This window comes from Entelurus aequoreus, linkage group LG13, assembly GCF_033978785.1.
Source record: "Entelurus aequoreus isolate RoL-2023_Sb linkage group LG13, RoL_Eaeq_v1.1, whole genome shotgun sequence".
NCBI lineage: Eukaryota > Metazoa > Chordata > Actinopteri > Syngnathiformes > Syngnathidae > Entelurus > Entelurus aequoreus.
Window position 1 is genome coordinate 61,429,664 of NC_084743.1, and position 25,000 is coordinate 61,454,663.

The window sequence follows — 25,000 nt, forward strand, 5'->3', positions numbered from 1 at the left end:
GGAACCTCGATTTACAAACCACTCCATTTACGAACTTTTTCGATTGACAAACTATTCGATGGAGCCAAATGTGCTTGCGTGTGCGAACGCTTCATTCGTTCATTTCGTGTTCCGCCTGCAGGCAAAAAGCAGGGCGCAGCTTGCTGCACGTTGCAGTACACTACACAGTCACTACTCCCTTTTGACACATTTTTGTCCATTTTGCTAAGTCAATAGGTGTCCTAAAGAGACCAGCGTGGAAAGACGAAGGGGGTTAAAAAAAAGAAGACTATTTGTGAGGAGTACATTAATGCAGTGTTTTTCAACCTTTTTGGAGCCGAGGCACAATTTTTTCATTGAAAAAATCGGAGGCACACCACCAGCAGAAATCATTAAAAAATGACAATAAAAAGTTGTTGTCGCAATTGTTGGATATGACTTTAAAGCATAACCAAGCATGCATCAGTATAACTCTTGTCTCAAAATAAGTGTACTGTCGCCACCTGTCACATCACGCCGTTTATTTTGCTGTTTTCCTGTGTGTAGTGTTTTAGTTCTTGTCTTGCGCTCCTATTTTGGTGGCTTTTTCTCTTTATTTGGTAATTTCCTGTAGCAGTTTCATGTCTTCCTTGACCGCTATTCAACCACACCTGCTTTGTTTTAGCAATTAATAATATTTCAGTTGTTTTTCTCATTCTTTGTGGGGACATTGTTGATTGTCATGTCATGTTCGGATGTACTTTGTGGACGCCGTCTTTGCTCCGCAGTAAGTCTTTGCTGTCGTCCAGCATTCTGTTTTTGTTTACTTTGTAGCCAGTTCAGTTTTAGTTTGGTTCTGCATAGTCTTCCCTAAGCTTCAATGCCTTTTCTTAGGGGCACTCACCTTTTGTTTATTTTTGGTTTAAGCATTAGATACCTTTTTACCTGCACGCTGCCTCCCGCTGTTTCCGACATCTACAAAGCAATTAGCTACCGGCTGCCACCTACTGATATGGAAGAGTATAACGTGGTAAGTCTGCCGATCTCCAGACAGTACAGACACTCAACAACGGCACATTATTTGCGAATTATAATTACTAGTTTGCAAAAATATTTTTAACCCAAATAGGTGAAATTAGATAATCTCCAACGGCACACAAGACTGTATTTCACGGCACAGTGGTTGAAAAACACTGCATTAATGTATGGAATAATTGACGAAGAAGGCAAGTTTTAATTGTGATGAGACCGTACTTTTCTGGAAAAATATGCCAGAGCAGACTTATTTCACAGCGGAGGAAAGGATACTACCTCTTGTCCAGCAGCTGTATTTGACTTTATTCAATTGATTTATATTAATGTTTGGCAAAGCCGGACTGGAGCAAGAGGGGATAGAAAGACAGAAGATAGAGGGGGGGGGGGGGGGGGGGCAGAGACAACAACAACAACAATACAATAACAACAACAGAACAGCCTCAGCAAATACGATATGTACAAATATGATAGTAAAATGATAGCAAAGAAGCAGCTAGTGCAGTAAATATTAATAACACAGAAATGACAATGAACATTATTACACTACAAATGGAGCAATACAAATACCAATAGCACTATTGATAATGAATAATAACAATAATTACCTCTATTATCAACAATACAATTGTTTCAAATGCAACAATACATATATGTAATGGTAACTTGAAAAACAAAAGAAAGCAGAAAAATGGAGGGGAAGAAAGAGAAGCGAACTGTATTAACCTTGTAGATTGTTATAGTAGCAATATGTTAAGCTTTGTCAGTGTGCCGTGTGTTACCCAGTTTACCCTAGGGCAACAACGTTAATATATGTTTAATGAAACGTGATTATATGTGTGAGTGTATGTATGCATATGTACTTGTATATGTACAGTATGTGTATATGTATGTTTGTACAGTGAATGTATATGTACAGTATGTGTACATGCATGTTTGTAGAGTGAATGTATATGTACAGTATGTGTAGATGTATGTTTGTAGAGTGAATGTATATGTACAGTATGTGTATATGTATGTTTGTACAGTGAATGTATATGTACAGTATGTGTACATGCATGTTTGTAGAGTGAATGTATATGTACAGTATGTGTATATGTATGTTTGTACAGTGAATGTATATGTACAGTATGTGTACATGTATGTTTGTAGAGTGAATGTACAAGGATTTTACTTTTTGAAATGTCGCAATGTGGTTAATAACGGTGTTTGGGATTTCTGATCGTTTGTGAGGGCATTCATGTGACATCTGTGTGTGTGCGCCTGTTGGCAGGTCAGTGCATAAAGAGAAAGTGGATCCATCACCTCCTTGTTATACTTGTTTGATAAACAGTTCAAAGTGTGAAAACCTTCACTAAATTATGGACTTTTGTCGAGTCTCGAAACCATTGTTCATATTTACATTGAAATTTGCATCACTATTTGAACTTTTTGGTTTACGAATCCCGTTTACTAACCAATTAAATTCAAAACTCGAGGTTCCGGATGTTGTGTGTCAGTGTATTAACGTGCCGGCTGGAATAAACACACGCTGAGAAATAGCTCCGTGCCTGCCTACTTTATGGGTTATAGATAAACCTATGGATAACGGAGACATGTATAATAGTCTCCTTTTCAGGTGAGAGAGGACGCTAAAGGCAGTGCCTTTAAGGCATAATTAAGAAAATGTTGAAAAATATTAAAATACAAAAATATGTTTGAAAAAAGTGTTCTACAAATATTTAAAAAATATATAAAAACAAAAAAAATTCAAATATATGAATTTTAAATATATATATATAAATACATAAGTATATAACAAATCTAAAACTTTTTTTTTTAGATATAAGGATTACAAATAGATATAAAAAATACATAAAAATGTAAAATGTATAGAATGTGTACAAAATTAAAAAAAAAAAAAAAATTTAAACAATATATTAAAAAATATAACAAATATGAAAAAAATGACAAATTATTTAAAAAAAAAAAAAAAAATATATATATATATATATATATATTTATTAAAAAAAAATGAAAAAAAATGAAAATGAAAACAATGTTTACGAAGGTTCAGGACAGCACTTCAATTATAGTATTTATTGCCACACAAATTTTTCGGGAGAATGGTTGTCCCGGGAGATTTTCGGGAGAGGCACTGAAATTCGGTAGTCTCCCGGAAAATTCGGGAGGGTTGGCAATTATGTGTTCGGTGCGCCTCCGTTCCGAACCGAACCCCCCGTACCGAAACGGTTCAATATATATACACGTACCGTTACACCCTTAGTATATGTACTTGTATATGTACAGTATGGTATATGTATGTTTGTACAATGAATGTACAAGGATTTTACTTTTTGAAATGTCGCAATGTGGTTAATAAAGGTGTTTGTGATTTCTGATCGTTTGTGAGGGCATTCATGTGACATCTGTGTGTGTGCGCCTGTTGGCAGGTCAGTGCATAAAGAGAAAGTGGATCCATCACCTCCTTGTTGTACTTGTTTGATAAACAGTTCAAAGTGTGAAAACCTTCACTAAAATACGGACTTTTGTCGAGGCTCGAAACCATTGTTCATATTTATATTGAAATTTGCATCACTATTCGAACTTTTTGGTTTACGAATCCCGTTTACTAACCAATTAAATTCAAAACTCGAGGTTCCACTGTTAAATAAGCAGGATGTCATCCGCCTTTTCCTCCAAAATATTCAGCAATTCAAGCAAACATTTAAATGTTACATAATTGTCTCATACCATATTTAGCTGCTTTGGCTGCTGGTGAATAACCACCAAATCCGCCTGGCACGCCGCCTGGCACGCCGCCTGGCACGCCGCCTGGCACGCCGCCTGGCACGCCGCCTGGCACGCCGCCTGGCACGCCGCCTGGCACGCCGCCTGGTGCAAAGGGATGAATGAATGTTGACATGACTTTTACTCATGATACATAATTGTATTCCTATGCCATCTGTACTAAATATTCCACAAATATGAAAAATGCAACAGGTGAAGAAGTGGTTTACACTGTACCATAATTAACTCCAGTGGACGGTGGCGAATAACCACCAAACCTTGGTACACCACCCGGTACCTGTCCTCCTGTCAGGAATACAGAATGTTGTATGAATGCTGACACATAATACAACATTGAATATACCCAAAATACTGTATACTGGTATGGAGGTTCATTTGTGCCTTTCTTACAAAAGCTGTTTTTGGACAATGAATTTAATCTTGTTTTGCTCACAAATGTGTATTCAATGACATTGTCAGCATAATATGACGTAAAAAAATATATGTTCACAAAATTGAAACGCAAAAAATTCAGAGAAAAAATAAAAAATAAAAAAAGCTTTCATAATAAAAACAAAAATTAACCACCAAATTCTGTAGTCTGTGACAGCAACATTGGAAATTCTGACTGGCAGATCACTGGATCATACCGTATTTAGCTGCTTTGGCTGCTTGTGAATAACCAGCAAACCCTGGCACACCACCTGGTACACCACCTGGCACGCCACCCTGTGCGCCACCCTGCGCGCCACCCTGCACGCCACCCTGCACGCCACCTGGCAAAAAGATTAATTTGATTGAATAAATGCACAATTCTTACATTACTTTTAAACATGACATATAAATAGGTATCTGCACTGGATACAGTTCACCCTCATCACTAAAACTACACCAACAAGGAAAATTACATCGGTTATAGAATTTTATATACCATATTTAGCTGCTTTGGCTGAGGGCTGATATCCACCAAATCCTGGCACACTGCCTGGCACACCCCCAGGTACGCCCCCTGGTACACCGCCTGGTACACCCCAAGGCACGCCGCCGGGTACACCCCCAGGCACGCCGCCGGGTACACCCCCTGGCACGCCGCCTGGTACACCCCAAGGCACACCGCCGGGTACACTCCCAGGCACGCCTCCTGGTACAAAAGTCAAGTATGTCAATATGTATTATGTATACAGTATGTCAATGGTACAGGACAGCACGTCAATTATAGTATAGTATAGTTTATTGCCACATGAACGTTTTGATTGAAACCCTTCCTCAGCATGTACAAGCAATGAAGACTTTGTTTGTGTGGCAATAAATACTATGATTGAAGTGCTGTCCTTTGTTTTCATTTTCATTTTTTATTTTTTTTAAATAAATATATATATATATATATATATATATATATATATATACATATATATATATTTTAAATAATTTGTCGATTTTTTTCATATTTGTTATATTTTTTAATATATTGTTTGAATTTTTTTATTTTTTTTATTTTGTACACATTCTATATGTTTTACATTTTTATGTATTTTTTATATCTATTTGTAATCCTTATATCTAAAAAAAAAGTTTTAGATTTGTTATATACTTATGTATTTATATATATATATATTTTTAAAATTCATATATTTGAATTTTTTTTGGTTTTATATATTTTTAAAAATATTTTTAGAACACTTTTTTCAAACATATTTTTGTATTTTAATATTTTTCAACATTTTCTTAATTATTTTTCATATTTATCAATGTTTAGTAATATATATACATCTATATATTTTTATTTATTTATTTATTTATATTTTTTTTATTTTTTGTTATATTTTTTAATATATTGTTTAAATATTTACATTTTAAAAATGTGTACACATTTTATACATTTTACATTTGTATGTATTTTTTATATCTATGTGTAATCCTTATTTAAAAAAAAAGTTTAAATTTTTTTATATATTTATGTATTTGTATATTTTTGTTAAATTCATATATTTTCTTTTTTTGTTTATATATATTTTGAAAATATTTTAAAACACTTTTTTCAAACATATTTTTGTATTTTAATATTTTTCAACATTTTCTTAATTATTTTTCATATTTATCAATGTTTTGTCAATTTATATATATATATATATATGTTTTTTTGTTTTTAAATAATGTTTTGATTTTTTTCATATTTGTTATATTTTTTAATATATTGTTTACATATTTAATTTTTTTTAAAATTTGTACACATTTTATAAATTTTACATTTTTATGTATTTTTTATATCTATTTGCAATCCTTGTATTAAAACAATGTTTTAAATTTGTTATATATTTTGTATGTATTTTTATATTTTTTAAAATAATTTAGATATTTTCTTTTGTTATGTTTTTATATATTTTAAAAATATTTTCTATAAACTCTTTTTTTAAACATATTTTTTGTATTTTCCTATTTTTCAACATTATTTTTTCCAATTGTTCATTTTATTTTTTGAGGATTCATCACCCATTCATACGTCTGAGGGTTCAGCGAGTTTTTTTTTGGGTCCTCTGATTACAGTATGTCAATACAATATACAAATGCGAGGATGTATTTGTAACATTTTCATAATAACAATAAAACAAGTAGAGGACTTTGAACTTTACTTGCCATATTTGGCAGCCTTGGCTGCTGCTCCATAGCCCGCTGCTGAAATAAATACACAATACATAGAAAACATGAAACATAAACCTTGGCAAGTGCTTTTAAATACTGTCATCATTTCAGTCTCAGACGTGATACCTCCTGGTATTTGCCCTGGATATAGTCCACCTGCGCCCCCAGCACCACCATAACCACCGGCGACAGCTCCGAGACCCCCAGCACCTTAAAGCACGGTAAAGTCAGACATAAGGCCAACTGGTAAATGGGTATAATAAAGAGTAAAGGTTACCATATTTGGCAGATTTAGCCTGTGCAGGTGAGATGGCCCCAACGCCAACTCCTGACATAAAAAAAAAACACTTGTTACGACATTCTTTTCAGGTTTTCTATTGCTCTATGTGAACAAATCCAAATACCGGTTCCAACAGGGTATCCAGGCCTGGACCCGGGGCCACCTTTACCTCCTGGGAGCCCAGCCCCTTGATTGCCAAAGCCCCCGTAGCCTGAAACGTTGCAAGACGACATCGTCATTGATGTAAGAACGCTGAAGATTTTTACATAAATGAACCATTCGTACCAAAGGGAAGTTTGCCACCTCCAGGTTTTGCTCCGTAGCCACCTGAGGACAGAGAAAGGAGTCCCGCAGGGGTCAGTTTTGGGTCCCAGATTGTTTATTTTAGACCACAAGCTGTGCTGGAAACTATCAGTGTTGCAAAATACCAAAAAGGTTTAGAATTTTAAGTAAGACAAAACACATCCTGTAGCATGAACACTATGTTGTACACTCTTTTTGTCATCTTAATTACTGCGTACTGCACATGACAAAAAAGACCAAAAAGAATAGGAGGAAGAAACTAAATATCTTAAAAGGTTTAATGTATTTTTAAAAGTTATTTGATGAAATTGTTTATTATTATTATTGAGTAGTGTTGTCCCGATACCAATATTTTGGTACCGGTACCAAAATGTATTTCGATACTTTCCGATTCTTTTCTAAATAAAAGGGGACCACAAAAAATGGCATTATTGACTTTATTTTAACAAAAATCTTAGGGTACATTAAACATATGTAACTGGCTGGAATATAAAGACAATATAACATACATCCATAAACGTGGATGCATATGAAAAAGTGCAATATATTTATCTGTACAGTAATCTATTTATTTATATATGTACCTTATTGCTTTTTTATCCTGCACTACCATGAGCTAATGCAACAAAATTGTGTTCTTATCTGTACTGTAAAGTTCAAATTTGAATGACAAAAAAAGGAAGTCTAAGTCTAAGTCTAATATTGCAAATTTGCAATTACAAAATCATTATTTGTAATTGCATTCCTCAAGAATGCATTTTCCATTAGAGATGTCCGATAATGGCTTTTTTGCCGATATCCGATATTCCGATATTGTCCAACTCTTAATTACCGATTCCGATATCAACAGATACCGATATATACAGTCGTGGAATTAACACATTATTATGCCTAATTTTGTTGTGATGCCCCGCTGGATGCATTAAACAATGTAACAAGGTTTACCAAAATAAGAGAACAACTTCAACTCAAGTTATGGAAAAAAGTCCCAACATGGCACTGCCATATTTATTATTGAAGTCACAAAGTGCATTATTTTTTTTTTAACATGCCTCAAAACAGCAGCTTGGAATGTGCACATACATTACATAGAAACTAGTAATTAATGAAAATGAGTCAAATTAACTTTTAAAGGTTAGTGGACCAGCAGCACGCACAATCATGTGTGCTTACGGACTGTATCCCTTGCAGACTGTATTGATATATATTGATATATAATGTAGGAACCAGAATATTAATAACAGAAAGAAACAACCCTTTTGTGTGAATGAGTGTAAATGGGGGAGGGAGGTTTTTTGGGTTGGTGCACTAATTGTAAGCGTATCTTGTGTTTTTTATGTTGATTTAATAAAAAATAAAAAATAAACGATACCGATAATTTCCGATATTACATTTTAAAGTATTTATTGGCATCTCTAATTTTCATGAATGAGAATCCCACCTTGTGTTTTGGGCGATTTGAGAGGGTATCCATGGAACACTCCGGGCTGCATTTGTCCATTGTAGCCTGATCAAGGAAAAAATAAAACATTCTGTATGTTTGAATACATTTAAAATATATATTTGTAAAGTCATAAAATAATGTACTGTGCATGCTTTGTAAATGCAGTGGGGATGTAGTAATCATATCACAGTTACCATGAATTGATTAACGTGGACCCCGACTTAAACAAGTTGAAAAACTTATTCGGGTGTTACCATTTAGTGGTCAATTGTACGGAATATGTACTGTACTGTGCAATCTACTAATAAAAGTTTCAATCAATCGTGACCAAAATGATCACGATTATCGTTATTATCACAGTATTGTTGAATGTGTTCAAAAATTACTTGTACACACATTGAATACTTTTAACAGAGTTATAAAAAAAATATGTAAATATACACAAAATATGCTTACCTTGGCAGAAGGACCATTAAATATTGTTCTAGCGTCTTAAAAGCCGTATTATATTTATTTGAGTGTTTACGCTGCAAAAAGTCAGTGTTCAAAATCAAGAAAAAAAAATACAAAAATGAGGGGTATTTTATTTGAACTAAGCAAAATTATCTGCCAATAGAACAAGAAAATTCGGCTTGTCAAGACTTTCCAAAACAAGTCAAATTAGCTAACTTCAATTAACCCAAAAATAGCTTAAAATAAGAATATTCTCACTAATAACAAGTGTACTTTTCTTGGTAGAAAAAAAAAGACCTTTCTCCTCAATATGTTAAAAAGAAATTCTTAAATGAAGTAAATGCTAGTTTCCATTATCTTGACATAATGATATGCGCTCGGCATTACATTTCTTGAAACCAGCAAACTTATACTAAAAACTAATTTATTGTTCTTAATGGAAAGGCAACAAGGCCACCACTTGTTACTCTCGGGGTCTCCTAGCCGCTCAGGCAAATCATATGGTCTAAAAATGCATTTTTCCATGGATAACGTGACATCATCGCACCAAGTGCGTGCTCTTTCAGTCAATTAGTGCACATATATACAGCCCGGCCCCCGGCCAAAAATTTTTAATTGTAATTTTGAGGAATTTATCTGAATGTGCATGAACTATTTCTGTTCAAAATTGTTAGAAATGTCACATGTTAAATGTTTAAATATTAACTGTCAGTTTACTGTACTGTGCCAACTGTACTACTATATGACTCATATAGTCATATAGTAAATACGTGCTCATATAATATGAGTACGTATTCTCTATTGTTTCATTGAAAATAAAACAGCCAAGTCCATTTGGCTGTCATCTGTTTTAATTATGAGACACAATTGTGTCAAAATCATGATTTTTTTTCATGCTTGAAATAAGAAATGATTACTTTAAAAAAGCAGTTTTATACTTGTGAGTGTTGATGACACAGCTTTGCAACAGTATATATTCTAGTTTCAAGCATGTTTTACTCAATATAGGTCATCAAATCTCAGCTACAAGCTGTAATATCTTACTGAGATCATTTAGGACCAAAACAGTTAAAACAAGTAAAACACTCTAACATAAAATCTGCTTAGTGAGAAGAATTATCTTATTAGACAGAAAATAAGCAAATATCACCCTTATTTGAGATATTTAATCTTACTTAGATCTCAGTTTTTGCAGTGTACATATGATTTCCTTTTTTCGTTTAATGTGTGAAGATTTGAAAATGTCAGCGATAAAGGCAAAACATGTTTTGTGTGTATCGTATTTTTCAGACCATAGGGCGCACCGGATTAAATGGCGTACTGCCGATGAGTGGGTCTAGTCAGGTCTGTTTTTTATACAAAAGGCGCACCGGATTATAAGGCCCATTGAAGGAGTTATATTATTATGATTTTTTTCTAAATGTAAAACAGTTCCTTGTGGTCAACAGAACATTTAATGGTGGTTCTTTGGTCAAAATGTTGCATAGATGATGTTTTACAGATAATCTTCAAGTCGCTTTCTGACAGTCTCATTTGGATGCGCCGTTTAGTGGGCGGTCTTATTCACGTGGCTCACCTTCGGCAGCGTCTTCTCCCCGTCATCTTTGTTGTAGCGGCGTAGCGTGCAAGGACGGGAGTTTGAAGAAGTGTCAATAACGGATCAATAATTGTCAATAACTGAAATAACTTCAATTAATAACGGAGCAGCATCTTCTCATCCGTGGGCAATAATGCAACATCAACGCCCGAAATGTGTCCCGTGAAAAACTGTCCGACCAAAACTCTAATAACTAAAGTTCCTTGGGTGAATAATGTACACTCACTACACCGGTATGTTTTAGCGCTTTGATAGCTAGTCTACTGACAGATATAAGTAAGAACTTTACGCTACTTTGTATTAGAAATGGCAACAGCAGAAGATGAATGTCCCATAACAAGAAGATAGAGAAAAAGAAGAAGCTTATCGACAACGGCATCTGGAACGAACTACAATGGCGGACGGGCGCAATTTTTCAGTACTTATGCAGATCCCAAATACAGATCAGCAGGTACCAGAAGGTAAGAAAAGATCATGTCTGCTAATAGGTGCCATTTTGCGGTTTCATACACACACAACCATAATAATACTTGTATGATTAATGCGCCGACAATTTATCAAGCGGTGCAGCTTCATAGCTTACTGAAGTCGTACTAAAAACATTTTGACAGATTTTTGAGCGCCGTGTGTAATGTTCTATATTCTCAATGGAACATTTAAAGTTTTGGTGTTGTTTACCGGCGTACCTCTTATGTGTGACTGCCATCTACTGGTCACACTTATCATTACACCATGTACCAAATATAACAGCTTCGAGGTCGGTAAGCACAACCAGAATTGTGCCGTACATTATAAGACGCACTGTCGAGTTTTAAGAAAATTACAGGATTTTAAGTGCGCCTTATAGTCCGAAAAATACGGTAAATAGGAAAAACAATGTGTCCTTTATTCATGTTAGCATTTAAGCTATTTAAGCTCTGAGAAATGGGCAATATCACAGTGAGTTTTTCAAAGTCTGAAACTGTATCTTGGTATGACTGAAAGTTGAAACAATAATCCTAACCGTTGGGGATTTTCCAAGGTTCATCATTATAATGGTAATGGTTACATCCCTAGAATGAAGAAAATCTGACCTGTTCCTGCACCACCCGGTCCAGCGCCTCCAACTGCAGAAGCAAAAAACAACAACAAAAATCACATCAAGTCCACACACACACAGATTATGAAAAATAATTACCAAGTCCACACATATAGATTATGAAAAATAATTACCTTTGTAAATCAAACTGACACTCTTGGAAATGCAATAACAGTTAAGAAAATATCTTAAATGTGTATTTCTATTTCTATCTATGCCTTCCTGAGATCGCAAATGAATCGAGTCTTACGAACGACTCTTCTAAATGAAAAAATGAGAACCGATTCGGACTTTTTGAGCACACGCAGAGACAGTTCGGCAATTGCCCACCCAACTGGCAACTGGACTAGAAATGAGTCCAAAGGGAACATGGCAGCATTTGGAATGACTGTTCAGTATCGTGGCCACTGATTGGCTCAGCCTCAGCAGGCATAACTATATCGGATTAAAAGATCGTAAAGGTGACAAAGGCTGTTGTTGCATGTCTAAAGGGCTCACATAAAAATACTTGTATAGAAGGTTGTAAATAGTTTGTTTTTAATGCTCTATGAAAATATTAGATTTATAATTAAAGGCCTATTGAAATGATTTTTTTTTATTTAAACGGAGATAGCAGATCTATTCTATGTGTCATACTTGATCATTTTGCGATATTGCCATTGTTTTGCTGAAAGGATTTAGTAGAGAACATCGACGATAAAGTTCGCAACTTTTGGTCGCTGATAAAAAAAAAAGCCTTGCCCTTACCGGAAGTAGCGTGACGTTGTCAGTTGTTCACTCCCTCATATTTTCTTATTGTTTTCAACGCAGCTAGAGCGATTCGGACCGAGAAAGCGACGATTACCCCATTAATTTGAGCGAGGATGAAAGATTTGTGGATGAGGAACGATAGAGTGAAGGACTAGAATGCAGTGCAAGACATATCTTTTTTCGCTCTGACCGTGACTTAGGTACAAGCTGCCTCATTGGATTCCACACTCTCTCCTTTTTCTATTATGGATCACGGATTTGTATTTTCAACCACTACTATATCCTCTTGAAAATGAGGGTCGAGAACGCGAAATGGACATTCACAGTGACTTTTATCTCCACGACAATACATAGACGAAGCTCTTTAGCATGAGCTAACGTGATAGCATCTGTCTCAAATGCAGATAGAAACAAAATAAATAAATCCCTGACTGGAAGGATAGACAGAAGATCATCAACCCGGCCGAGTCATACCAAAGTCTATAAAAATGGGACTCATTACCTCCCTGCTTGGCAACCAGCATCAAGGGTTGGAGTTGGGGGTTAAATCATCAAAAAAATTATTCCCGGGCGCGGCCACCGCTGCTGCCAACTGCTCCCCTCACCTCCCAGGGGGTGATCAAGGGTGATGGGTCAAATGCAGAGAATAATTTCACCACACCTAGTGTGTGTGTGTGACAATCATTGGTACTTTAACTTCGTCACGTCGTGTCATTGCTGGTTGAATATGACCAATGTACGATCCTGTAACGACTTGGTATCGGATTGATCCCTAAATTTGTGGTATCATCCAAAACTAACTTAAAATATCCAAACCACAGAAGAATAATTGATTATTACATTGTGGAGGGGGGCGTGGTGGAGCCAGCGGCAGGTGAGTGGATTGCCCAGCTGGGGCTGGTTATCTAATCACCTGTCGCCCTTATTAGCAGCAGCCGGACCGAGACAGGTTGTGGGAGTTGGAGAGAGAAAAAGACAACACGCTGGAGAGCACAAGGGAGAGCAAGAGAGACCGAGGCTGAAACGTCGGGTGCGGTTGCCGCAGAGAGGACTAAATAAAAACGTTATTGAATCCAGAATACCGGGGCTCTCGTACAGTATGGTGGTGGTCAGGGGAACCCACAGCAGAGGAACTGCCACATACATTTTAACAGAAGTGCAGATAGAACATGTTAAAAGACAAAGTAAGCAGATATTAACAGTAAATCAGGGGTGTCCAAAGTGCGGCCCGAAGGCCATTTGCGGCCCGCAGCTAATTGTTTACCGGCCCGCCACACATTCTGCAAAAATTGCAAAATTGATAGTATTGCAAAAATTAAAAAAAACATTTAAAAAAGTGGAATGAGGTGAAATCTAACGAGAAAAGTTGCAATGTTGACACAAAAGCTGCCATGCAGGCTGTTTTTTTTCCCTTTTGTCTTTCTTTCTTTTTCTTTTTTTTTGCCATTGCTCCAAAAAAAAAGACAAAAAATCTATGTTATAATGAATTATTGACCTACTCAAGGCTCCAATTACTTCCAAAAATCTCACTTTAAAATGTTTTATGTGGGAAAAATATTGCATATATTGTGTGCAATATCAAATATTTCTTTGACAAAAGAGCATAAAAACAGACAAAATAATAGTTCATACGTAAAATCGACAGATATATCTGAAGTTGATCTCGTAACTTAAGTGTTGAAAGTAAAAAAAAACTAATAAAAATGTATCACTTTATGAGCGGGGGACCTTTTGGATCCCAAATATATTTAGTGGGATTTTATTAATATTTTCACTGTGATTACTCAAAAGTATTAAAGAATTCAAATCAATGGTGTCCTGCATTATTGATCTTTTAGAGCTCTAATTACTAAATACTGCATATTTCCAGTTTTGCTATAAAAAACAAAGTTGTCTTTGACAGAAAAGGTATAAAACCTTTTTTTTAACTTTTTTTTTTACTTTTTATCAACCTGAAGTTGATATAGAAAATTACCTTAAGCGTTAAATAAAAAATAATAATAATTTGACTTATTTTTAACGTTTTAATGACTGAGACACTTTATGGTCCCCGGGGCCCCTAAAGGTTAAAAAAAAAAATCCATGTATTTTGTTATGGTTTGAAAATGAAAAATATCAAAATGGCCCCCGCATGCTTACATTTTTCCGTGTGCGGCCCTCATTGGAAAAAGTTTGGACACCCCTGCAGTAAATGAACAAGTATATTAATAATTCATTTTCTACCACTTATGCTTAATAATTTTGAGTTTTGAGAAATTAGGAGCCTTTGTTTGTTTACTTACTACTAAAAGACAAGTTGTCTTGGATGTTCATTATTTTATTTAAGGACAAACTTGCAATAAAAAACATATGTTTAATGTACTGTAAGATTGTTTGTTAAAATAAAGCCAATAATGCCATTTTTTTGTGGTCCCATTTATTTAGAAAAGTACTGAAAAGTATCTAAATACATTTTGGTACCGGTACCAAAATATTGGTATCGGGACAATTCGTACTCTGTGAGAATTAGTGTTATAGCTGATATACCTCATTAACAGTGAATTCATTTGATGTCAGGGGCCAATAATAAAAACTAATGGCGCGCCGAAAATGGCCACCGGGCCACACTTTGAACACCCCTGCTGTAAATACTCAACTTTGTCTTCTTCATTCGCTGGGTGCTTTAAAAAAAAAAAAGATGCTATTAAAGGGGAACTGCACTTTTTGGGGGGAATTTTGCCTATCGTTCACAATCATTATGAGAGACAAGAACACCTGTCTTTATTTTTTTTAAATTTAGGATTTTAAAGATGATAAACACTTGGAAGATACGGCTAATAGGAGTCACCGTTGCATCCTTCAAAACCCTCTAAAACAACTTCAAAACCCTCCATCAATGTTTTATATACACACTGCAAATCTATATATAATGTAGTAACAGACACCTTCATAACAATATGTAATATGTACAATATACACACTGCAAGTATATATATAATGTAGTAACAGACACCTTCATAACAACATGTAATATGTACAATATACACACTGCAAGTATATATATAATGTAGTAACAGACACCTTCATAACAACATGTAATATGTACAATATACACACTGCAAGTATATATATAATGTAGTAACAGACACCTTCATAACAATATGTAATATGTACAATGTACACACTGCAAGTATATATATAATGTAGTAACAGACACCTTCATAACAATATGTAATATGTACAATATACACACTGCAAGTATATATATAATGTAGTAACACACACCTTCATAACAATATGTAATATGTACAACATACACACTACAAGTATATATATAATGTAGTAACAAACACCTTAATAACAATATGTAATATGTACAATATACACACTGCAAGTATATACATAATGTAGTAACAGACACCTTCATAACAATATGTAATATGTACAATATACACACTGCAAGTATATATATAATGTAGTAACAGACACAGTCATAACAATATGTAATATGTACAATATACACACTGCAAGTATATATATAATGTAGTAACAGACACCTTCATAACAATATGTAATATGTACAATATACACACTGCAAGTATATATATAATGTAGTAACAGACACCTTCATAACAATATGTAATATGTACAATATACACACTGCAAGTATATATATAATGTAGTAACACACACCTTCATAACAATATGTAATATGTACAATATACACACTACAAGTATATATATAATGTAGTAACAAACACCTTAATAACAATATGTAATATGTACAATATACACACTGCAAGTATATACATAATGTAGTAACAGACACCTTCATAACAATATGTAATATGTACAATATACACACTGCAAGTATATATATAATGTAGTAACAGACACAGTCATAACAATATGTAATATGTACAATATACACACTGCAAGTATATATATAATGTAGTAACAGACACAGTCATAACAATATGTAATATGTACAATATACACACTGCAAGTATATACATAATGTAGTAACAGACACCTTCATAACAATATGTAATATGTACAATATACACACTGCAAGTATATATATAATGTAGTAACAGACACAGTCATAACAATATGTAATATGTACAATATACACACTGCAAGTATATATAATGTAGTAACAGACACCTTCATAACAATATGTAATATGTACAATATACACACTGCAAGTATATATATAATGTAGTAACAGACACCTTCATAACAATATGTAATATGTACAATATACACACTGCAAGTATATATATATAATGTAGTAACAGACACCTTCATAACAATATGTAATATGTTTTATATACACACTGCAAGTATATATATAATGTAGTAACAGACACCTTCATAACAATATGTAATATGTTTTATATACACACTGCAAGTATATATATAATGTAGTAACAGACACCTTCATAACAATATGTAATATGTACAATATACACACTGCAAGTATACCTGTATATATAATGTAGTAACAGACACGGTCATAACAATATGTAATATGTACAATATACACACTGCAAGTACATATAAAATGTAGTAACAGACATGTTCATAACAATATGTAATATGTACAATATACACACTGCAAGTATATATATATATATAATGTAGTAACGCACACCTTCATAACAATATGTAATATGTACAATATACACACTGCAAGTATATACAGGTATATAAGGTAGTAACAGACACCTTCATAACAATATGTAATATGTACAATATACACACTGCAAGTATATACAGGTATATAAGGTAGTAACAGACACCTTCATAACAATATGTAATATGTACAATATACACACTGTAAGTACATATATAATGTGTAACAGACACCTTCATAACAATATGTAAAATGTTTTATATACACACTGCAAGTATATATATATAATGTAGTAACAGACACCTTCATAACAATATGTAATATGTACAATATACACACTGCAAGTATATATATAATGTAGTAACAGACACCTTCATAACAATATGTAATATGTACAATATACACACTGCAAGTATATATATAATGTAGTAACAGACACCTTCATAACAACATGTAATATGTACAATACACACACTGCAAGTATATATATAATGTAGTAACAGACACCTTCATAACAATATGTAATATGTACAATATACACACTGCAAGTATATATATAATGTAGTAACAGACATGTTCATAACAATATGTAACATGTTCAATATTTACCATATTTTGATCATTTTAATCTTTGCCGGAAGTAATTCTTTGGCGCATTTATTTCAGTTTCCATAGCAACGCACTTCCGACTTCTGGCAACAAATGTGTTTGTGTTCCTACTTCCCGATACAAAGGCGTGTGTGTCTTCTAATCATGGCAGAATCGATAACAGACAACGAGGACGACTATTTTTTCGGACAAATGAGGATTCACAACCTTATATTTTTGAAGCTGAATATACAGAGGAGGAAAGTCTGCTTCTAGAAGCGAGCACGGAGGAAGAGTGAGGCGTTGGAGCAGACGGGAGCCGAGAGAGTGAGGCGAAAATGAATCGAAGACGCAAAAATGTGGAAGTTGAAGCCAAGCTATTTTGACATAAATGGAGTGCTTACCCAAATAAACCGTAAAAAACGTTCCCCGGCCAGCTGGACCAAAAGCACAACTGTCTGTTGATCATGATATACGCAGCACGTCATGCGTGTTAGTACAACTACAGTACATTTGCTGTCTGGCTAGCTGTGTACAAACAAACAAAACATGAAATGTGGGCTAATACTTTACAGATTATGTAATATGATTGTTCATGTTTTTCAGTCAGTACACATTGGTGTCCTATCGCATTCAAACGTGTTTCGTGCTGACGTAGAAGCTAGCTTATATCTTCAGGGTTTCCCCACACATTCATTTATTTGTGGCAGCCCGCCACGAAAGAATTACGTCCGCCACAAATAAAATTAAAAAAAATTACAAAAAAATTATTTATTTATTTATTTATTTTGTCCTCTCCAGCTTCTCAGGCAAATCATATAGTTGATGTAGATGCCCATATCGGCTGTTCAGATTTACTTTACAAAAGAGGAGTGTAGGATACTTCTCTTGTTGCCTTATTTGTATTTGACTTTATTAAATGTATTTATATTAGAAACACAACATGTGTATATAACAAAGGGTGCAAAGTCTGCAGGCAGTAGGCAACACATGGTTAAGTGTAGGGAGTAAAACTGATGATTTTGGAGCTCTTTGTTCAATGGATCAGATGTTTGACGAAGCCTTGTGTCTATCTACCACCACTACTGTTTTCTGTTTATTTGTTACTGACTGTGGCAGGACACCTCTGCCTCTGTTTCACTTTATGTTGCTGGTAAATAATATGGTTGTAGTAGTAGGCTAAAGTTAAATTATTTAGTATGCACTAATTAAAGGGGCAGAGCTTTGAGACATTTTAGCTTTTATATTTTATAAGATATATTTTTTGTAAGAACCACAATTAATAAATATATGTCAGTGAATAACTTATTGTTCAAATCTGTATATAAATATGTACATAAAGTGTTGTAATTATATTGTAAAATGGATGGATGGACGTTTAAAACAAAACTGTTATTATTAATTAGTAAGTACACATTTTTTTAGCCTTTTTAGAGAAAATCAAATCATTGTAGTAAATTATGCAAATTGATCGATGATGTCATGGTGACCACGCCCATAGCCACGCCCCCACCGCCACAGGTATCTTGGCAGTTTATGGGAAACACTGATCTTTACGGCTAATATCGTAGCACGGCGATGTGCTACTACGTAGAAAAATAGTTCCTCGGTGTTCGCTCCGACAATAACAATGTCAGTTTTTGAATGCATTTTTAAAGTGATTTAGAGGTAGAATTAAATTGCTCGATTGCCGATTTTTACATATTAGAATGCAAAAAAAACCAAAAATTTTTGACTTCTCGTCCCTCATAAGGATTGTGAACAATTCCCCCCAAAAAAGTGAAGTTCCCCTTTAAGTCGGCACAATCCTATTGATCGGATTCAACGATAAAACTAAACAGATCCTGAGTCAAAGACAGCCGTGAAAAAATTCTTACGTGATTTTTGACTGAGGCCGGTGCCAGTGGCGACGCCTGGTAGAACTCCTCGACTACCAAAGCCTGAAAGAGCAGATTGGAAATAAAACATGAGGTCGGGATAGGAGACACCCAAGTGAAAGTCACCCACCATTTCCCGGGACCAGTCCACCTTGGTAAAGCCCAGGTACATCCACACCTGCCACACAGCAAAAACCACATTACAACAACTCTACATCATGACAGTACGGATTCAAACTACACTTCCAACATATTCTGGATTCTCTTTATTTGATTTGGTCTGTTCTTAAAAATTCAGATACTTTACGTAAATCGAAATTTACATTGGAACCGATAAGGTATTTATTTGGTACTTTTTTTTTAATCTATGTTCTAGACTTAGACGACTTACACAAAGTTTATAGCTCCACAAGGGAAATTGCTCCACACAGTAGCTCAGTTACAAAGGATGGAAAGGGTAAGGATGGAAAGGATAAAGCAGGTATAAAGTAGACTAAAAATGTACTGTCCTCTACAACTTGTCGTCACGTCCGCTTTTCCTCCATGCAGACAGCGTGCCGGCCCAGTCACAAAATATAAGCGGCTTTTACACACACATAAGTGAATGCAAGGCTTACTTGGTCAACAGCCATACAGGTCACAATGAGGGTGGCCGTGTAAACAACTTTAACACTGTTACAAATATGCGCCACACTGTGAACCCGCACCAAACAAGAATGACAGACACATTTCGGGAGAACATCCGCACCGTAACACAACATAAACACAACAGAACAAATACCCAGAACCCCTTGCAGCACTAACTCTTCCGGGACGCTACAATATACACCCCCGCTACCACCAAACCCCGCTACCACCAACAAAGTTAGGCATAATAATGTGTTAATTCCACGACTGTATATATCGATATCGGTTGATATCGGAATCGGTAATTAAGAGTTGGACAATATCGGATATTGGCAAAAAAGCCATTATCGGACATCTCTATTCATGATAAATAGGCCCAAAAAGTCAAACCAGTCTAAAAACATTAGCTTGATAAAAGGAGCATGCAGATACAACTTTTTCATTTACGACACCAATACCGGAGCCTTGAGTATCGCCCCATACAAATATTGATCCGATCCGATATCAGCAGGAATCATAGATACTGGTATTATTTTGTACCGTAGAATGCTAGAAAAGGTTTATACAATGATAGTAGGCATAACAAGACTAACCTTTTAATTATTAACCACCTGGAATTAACTTATATCTGAGTTGAAGTGGTAAATTTTTTTGTCGACATCTAGTGGTCACAATAATTCATGAAGGTAAATGATGCGGACACGTTTGTTACTGGACACTTTGTAATAGACTGCCTCGAAGACTTTGTATGTGTAAGTAATATTTAAGTTAAAGTTAAAGTACCAATGGTTGTCACACGCACTCTGCATTTGACCCATCACCCTTGATCTCCCCCTGGGAGGTGAGGGGAGCAGTGAGCAGCAGCGGTGGCCGCGCCCGGGAACCATTGCAGCTATAATTATTTGATACTTGTTTATATTGATAAATGTGCTGTTTTAGACTGCAATATTGTTCCATTAAGGACACTTAGTACATACGTTTGTGTGCTTAGCTGTTGCGTAGCTGCTAGCTCCTAGAAGCCTATAACCTAGCATGTTTTCCTTTTTGTAAATGACTTAGAAATAGAAGCTATTCCAACATTGTGACATTTAGATGTTACCTGGCAAACAAAATATATTCCCATACTTGTTTTGTTGCTGATATTGGACCGGTAAATGATATCAATATGGGATCGGGACACCCCTATTTGCCATATAATATCTATTTTATATTGAATAATATCTTCTTTGCCTAACTTTACAGAACCTGGTAGTTTGGAGGCTTGCTTCCCGAATCCAGGACCAGCCCCTCCTGAAACACCCGTCTGACCAGGTCCTGGGTACAAGGAGGCCATGTTGAAACTGGTGTAACTTCATGAAAACAAAGAAATACACAAAGACTTACCTCCACCAGGGAGAGTTCCGGTCCCTGCTCCTGTGGAAGAACACAACGCAATGACGTTTAGTCAAAGTCATTTCAAATCATTATATCGGTTCCATTAAAATAAGTTAAAAACATGTTTTTTTTTTACTTTGATAAACACATTTTGGAAATGTAGTTTTTTTTGTAGTAGTGTTCATTTGAAGAGGAAAAAAACAAACAAACAAGATCAGAATCTGTGGAGCCATGCATGTTATTAACATTTTGTGCCACCATACCACACCCACGTCTTATGGCGGAGGCACAATTTGTCCGCAATTTATCAGCCTCTATGTGTGTAGTAGCTGTCATTTTAACTGTGGGTCATTTTGGCAAAGTCCCTCGGAGGAGTTCGTTAAACTACGACCTCTTTTTTTTGCCAAAAAATGGCCAAAAACCATCGGAGCAGAGTTTGGCGCCATACCACGCCCACACCTTATGGCGTAGGAAAATTGTGTTCGGAATTTATCATCACCTCTATTTGTAGTATCAGTCATTTCAGCCTTCCCGGTAAGGTCTATTCGGGTGTACTGGAGAGGAGGCTACGCCGGATAGCCGAACCTTGGATTCAGGAGGAACAGTGTGGTTTTCGTCCTGGTCGTGGAACTGTGGACCAGGTCTATACTCTTGGCAGGGTCCTTGAAGGTGCATGGGAGTTTGCCCAACCAGTCTACATGTGCTTTGTGGACTTGGAGAAGGCATTCGACCGTGTACCCCGGGAAGTCCTGTGGGGAGTGCTCAGAGAGTATGGAGTATCGGACTGTCTGATTGTGGCGGTCCACTCCCTGTATGATCAGTGTCAGAGCTTGGTCCGCATTGCCGGCAGTAAGTCGGACACGTTTCCAGTGAGGGTTGGACTCCGCCAAGGCTGCCCTTTGTCACCGATTCTGTTCATAACTTTTATGGACAGAATTTCTAGGCGCAGTCAAGGCGTTAAGGGGATCGGGTTTGGTGGCTGCAGGATTAGGTGTCTGCTTTTTGCAGATGATGTGGTCCGGATGGCTTCATCTGGCCAGGATCTTCAGCTCTCACTGGATCGGTTCGCAGCTGAGTGTGAAGGGACTGGGATGGGAATCAGCACCTCCAAGTCAGAGTCCATGGTTCTCGCCCGGAAAAGGGTGGAGTGCCATCTCCGGGTTGGGGAGGAGACCCTGCCCCAAGTGGAGGAGTTCAAGTACCTCAGAGTCTTGTTCACGAGTGAGGGAAGAGTGGATCGTGAGATCGACAGGCAGATCGGTGCGGCGTCTTCAGTAATGCGGACGCTGTATCGATCCGTTGTGGTGAAGAAGGAGCTGAGCCGGAAGGCAAAGCTCTCAATTTACCGGTCGATCTACGTTCCCATCCTCACCTATGGTCATGAGCTTTGGGTTATGACCGAAAGGACAAGATCACGGGTACAAGCGGCCAAAATGGGTTTCCTCCGCCGGGTGGCGCGTCTCTCCCTTAGAGATAGGGTGAGAAGCTCTGTCATCCGGGAGGAGCTCATTCGGGCAAATTCTCTAGGAGGAGTTCGTTAGAGAACGACCCATTTTGTTTCGCCGAAAAATGGAAGACAAAAACCTTCCCGGTAAGGTCTATTCGGGTGTACTGGAGAGGAGGCTACGCCGGATAGCCGAACCTTGGATTCAGGAGGAACAGTGTGGTTTTCGTCCTGGTCGTGGAACTGTGGACCAGGTCTATACTCTTGGCAGGGTCCTTGAGGGTGCATGGGAGTTTGCCCAACCAGTCTACATGTGCTTTGTGGACTTGGAGAAGGCATTCGACCGTGTACCCCGGGAAGTCCTGTGGGGAGTACTCAGAGAGTATGGAGTATCGGACTGTCTGATTGTGGCGGTCCGCTCCGTGTATGATCAGTGCCAGAGTTTGGTCCGCATTGCCGGCAGTAAGTCGGACCCGTTTCCAGTGAGGGTTGGACTCCGCCAAGGCTGCCCTTTGTCACCGATTCTGTTCATAACTTTTATGGACAGAATTTCTAGGCGCAGTCAGGGCGTTGAGGGGATCCGGTTTGGTGGCTGCAGGATTAGATCTCTGCTTTTTGCAGATGATGTGGTCCTGATGGCTTCATCTGGCCAGGATCTTCAGCTCTCACTGGATCGGTTCGCAGCTGAGTGTGAAGCGACTGAGATGAGAATCAGCACCTCCAAGTCCGAGTCCATGGTTCTCGCCCGGAAAAGGGTGGAGTTCCATCTCCGGGTTGGGGAGGAGACCCTGCCCCAAGTGGAGGAGTCTTGTTCACGAGTGAGGGAAGAGTGGATCGTGAGATCGACAGGCAGATCGGTGCGGCGTCTTCAGTAATGCGGACGCTGTATCGATCCGTTGTGGTGAAGAAGGAGCTGAGCCGGAAGGCAAAGCTCTCAATTTACCGGTCGATCTACGTTCCCATCCTCACCTATGGTCGTGAGCTTTGGGTTATGACCGAAAGGACAAGATCACGGGTACAAGCGGCCGAAATGGGTTTCCTCCGCCAGGTGGCGGGTCTCTACCTTAGAGATAGGGTGAGAAGCTCTGTCATCCGGGAGGAGCTCATTCGGGCAAATTCTCTAGGAGGAGTTTGTTAGAGAACAACCCATTTTGTTTCGCCGAAAAATGGAAGACAAAAACCTTCCCGGTAAGGTCTATTCGGGTGTACTGGAGAGGAGGCTACGCCGGATAGCCGAACCTTGGATTCAGGAGTAACAGTGTGGTTTTTCGTCCTGGTCGTGGAACTGTGGACCAGGTCTATACTCTTGGCAGGGTCCTTGAGGGTGCATGGGAGTTTGCCCAACCAGTCTACATGTGCTTTGTGGACTTGGAGAAGGCATTCGACCGTGTACCCCGGGAAGTCCTGTGGGGAGTCCTCAGAGAGTATGGGGTATCGGACTGTCTGACTGTGGCGGTCCGCCACAAAAACCAAGATGGCCGACTTCCTGTTTGTTTTCAGGTATGGGTTCTTGAGACTTTTATGTGTGTGCCGTCATGATAGACATCTTCTGCGATTTTCTTGTCGATACGCAAAACTGGTGGGAGGGGCTAATTATTTTTTCTTTAAAAGGTGACGCTGGACAGCCAATTTTTACAGTCCATTTTCGGGACCCCAAAAACTACTAACTTTTTCACCATACCTGACGCGCCTGCAATATATGGAGCCTTTTCGTGCACGTTAAGAGCCTCAAAAAGGTGTCCGAAAATATAGAAGAAAAAAAACAATAGGGCCCTAGCTGTTACCCTAAAAATAATACAGAAAAAAGGAAAGAATGTAAGTTCCAAACATGACCACTAGAGGCCCCTGTAGTGCAGGTCTGGAACACAAACAGGTTGCATGACTCAGGAGTCAGTAGTCGAATGTGAGAGCACCTAATCTGGCCTTCAGACTCTGTCATCGCCTTCATGAACATGTCTGACTTTTAATGCGACTATGAGAAGCAGCCATTATGAACGTCATTAGCTGTGCATCATCAAACGCTCCACTTCATTGGCTCGCCTCTCATGCGGGAATTGAACCGCCAGCCTCACTAGCAGGGGAGTTTGGCCACGGCGAAAGACGCCATCATTTATTTTGGTGCGTGTTCGAAGCTTTATTCCTGCATTCCTCCGACTTTACTCAGAGAG

At 37.2% G+C, this 25,000-nt stretch overlaps 1 protein-coding gene across 4 annotated transcripts in view; it reads right to left on the minus strand.

The window, feature by feature from the left end:
* LOC133663564 (elastin-like) overlaps nucleotides 1–25,000 on the minus strand; it is a 278,983-nt gene that overhangs the window by 44,598 nt on the left and 209,385 nt on the right. For all 4 annotated transcript variants that reach the window (XM_062068120.1, XM_062068122.1, XM_062068121.1 and 1 more), the window contains exons 14-28: nucleotides 21,398–21,427; nucleotides 21,260–21,328; nucleotides 19,518–19,565; nucleotides 19,388–19,450; nucleotides 11,550–11,582; nucleotides 8,424–8,489; nucleotides 6,965–7,006; nucleotides 6,804–6,890; nucleotides 6,677–6,727; nucleotides 6,526–6,609; nucleotides 6,394–6,432; nucleotides 4,691–4,900; nucleotides 4,410–4,535; nucleotides 3,997–4,065; nucleotides 3,724–3,864 (exon numbers count right to left, since the gene is read on the minus strand). In XM_062068120.1, the coding sequence (XP_061924104.1) occupies nucleotides 3,724–3,864; nucleotides 3,997–4,065; nucleotides 4,410–4,535; nucleotides 4,691–4,900; nucleotides 6,394–6,432; nucleotides 6,526–6,609; nucleotides 6,677–6,727; nucleotides 6,804–6,890; nucleotides 6,965–7,006; nucleotides 8,424–8,489; nucleotides 11,550–11,582; nucleotides 19,388–19,450; nucleotides 19,518–19,565; nucleotides 21,260–21,328; nucleotides 21,398–21,427 (1,158 nt within the window). The remainder of the gene's footprint in view (nucleotides 1–3,723; nucleotides 3,865–3,996; nucleotides 4,066–4,409; nucleotides 4,536–4,690; nucleotides 4,901–6,393; nucleotides 6,433–6,525; nucleotides 6,610–6,676; nucleotides 6,728–6,803; nucleotides 6,891–6,964; nucleotides 7,007–8,423; nucleotides 8,490–11,549; nucleotides 11,583–19,387; nucleotides 19,451–19,517; nucleotides 19,566–21,259; nucleotides 21,329–21,397; nucleotides 21,428–25,000) is intronic.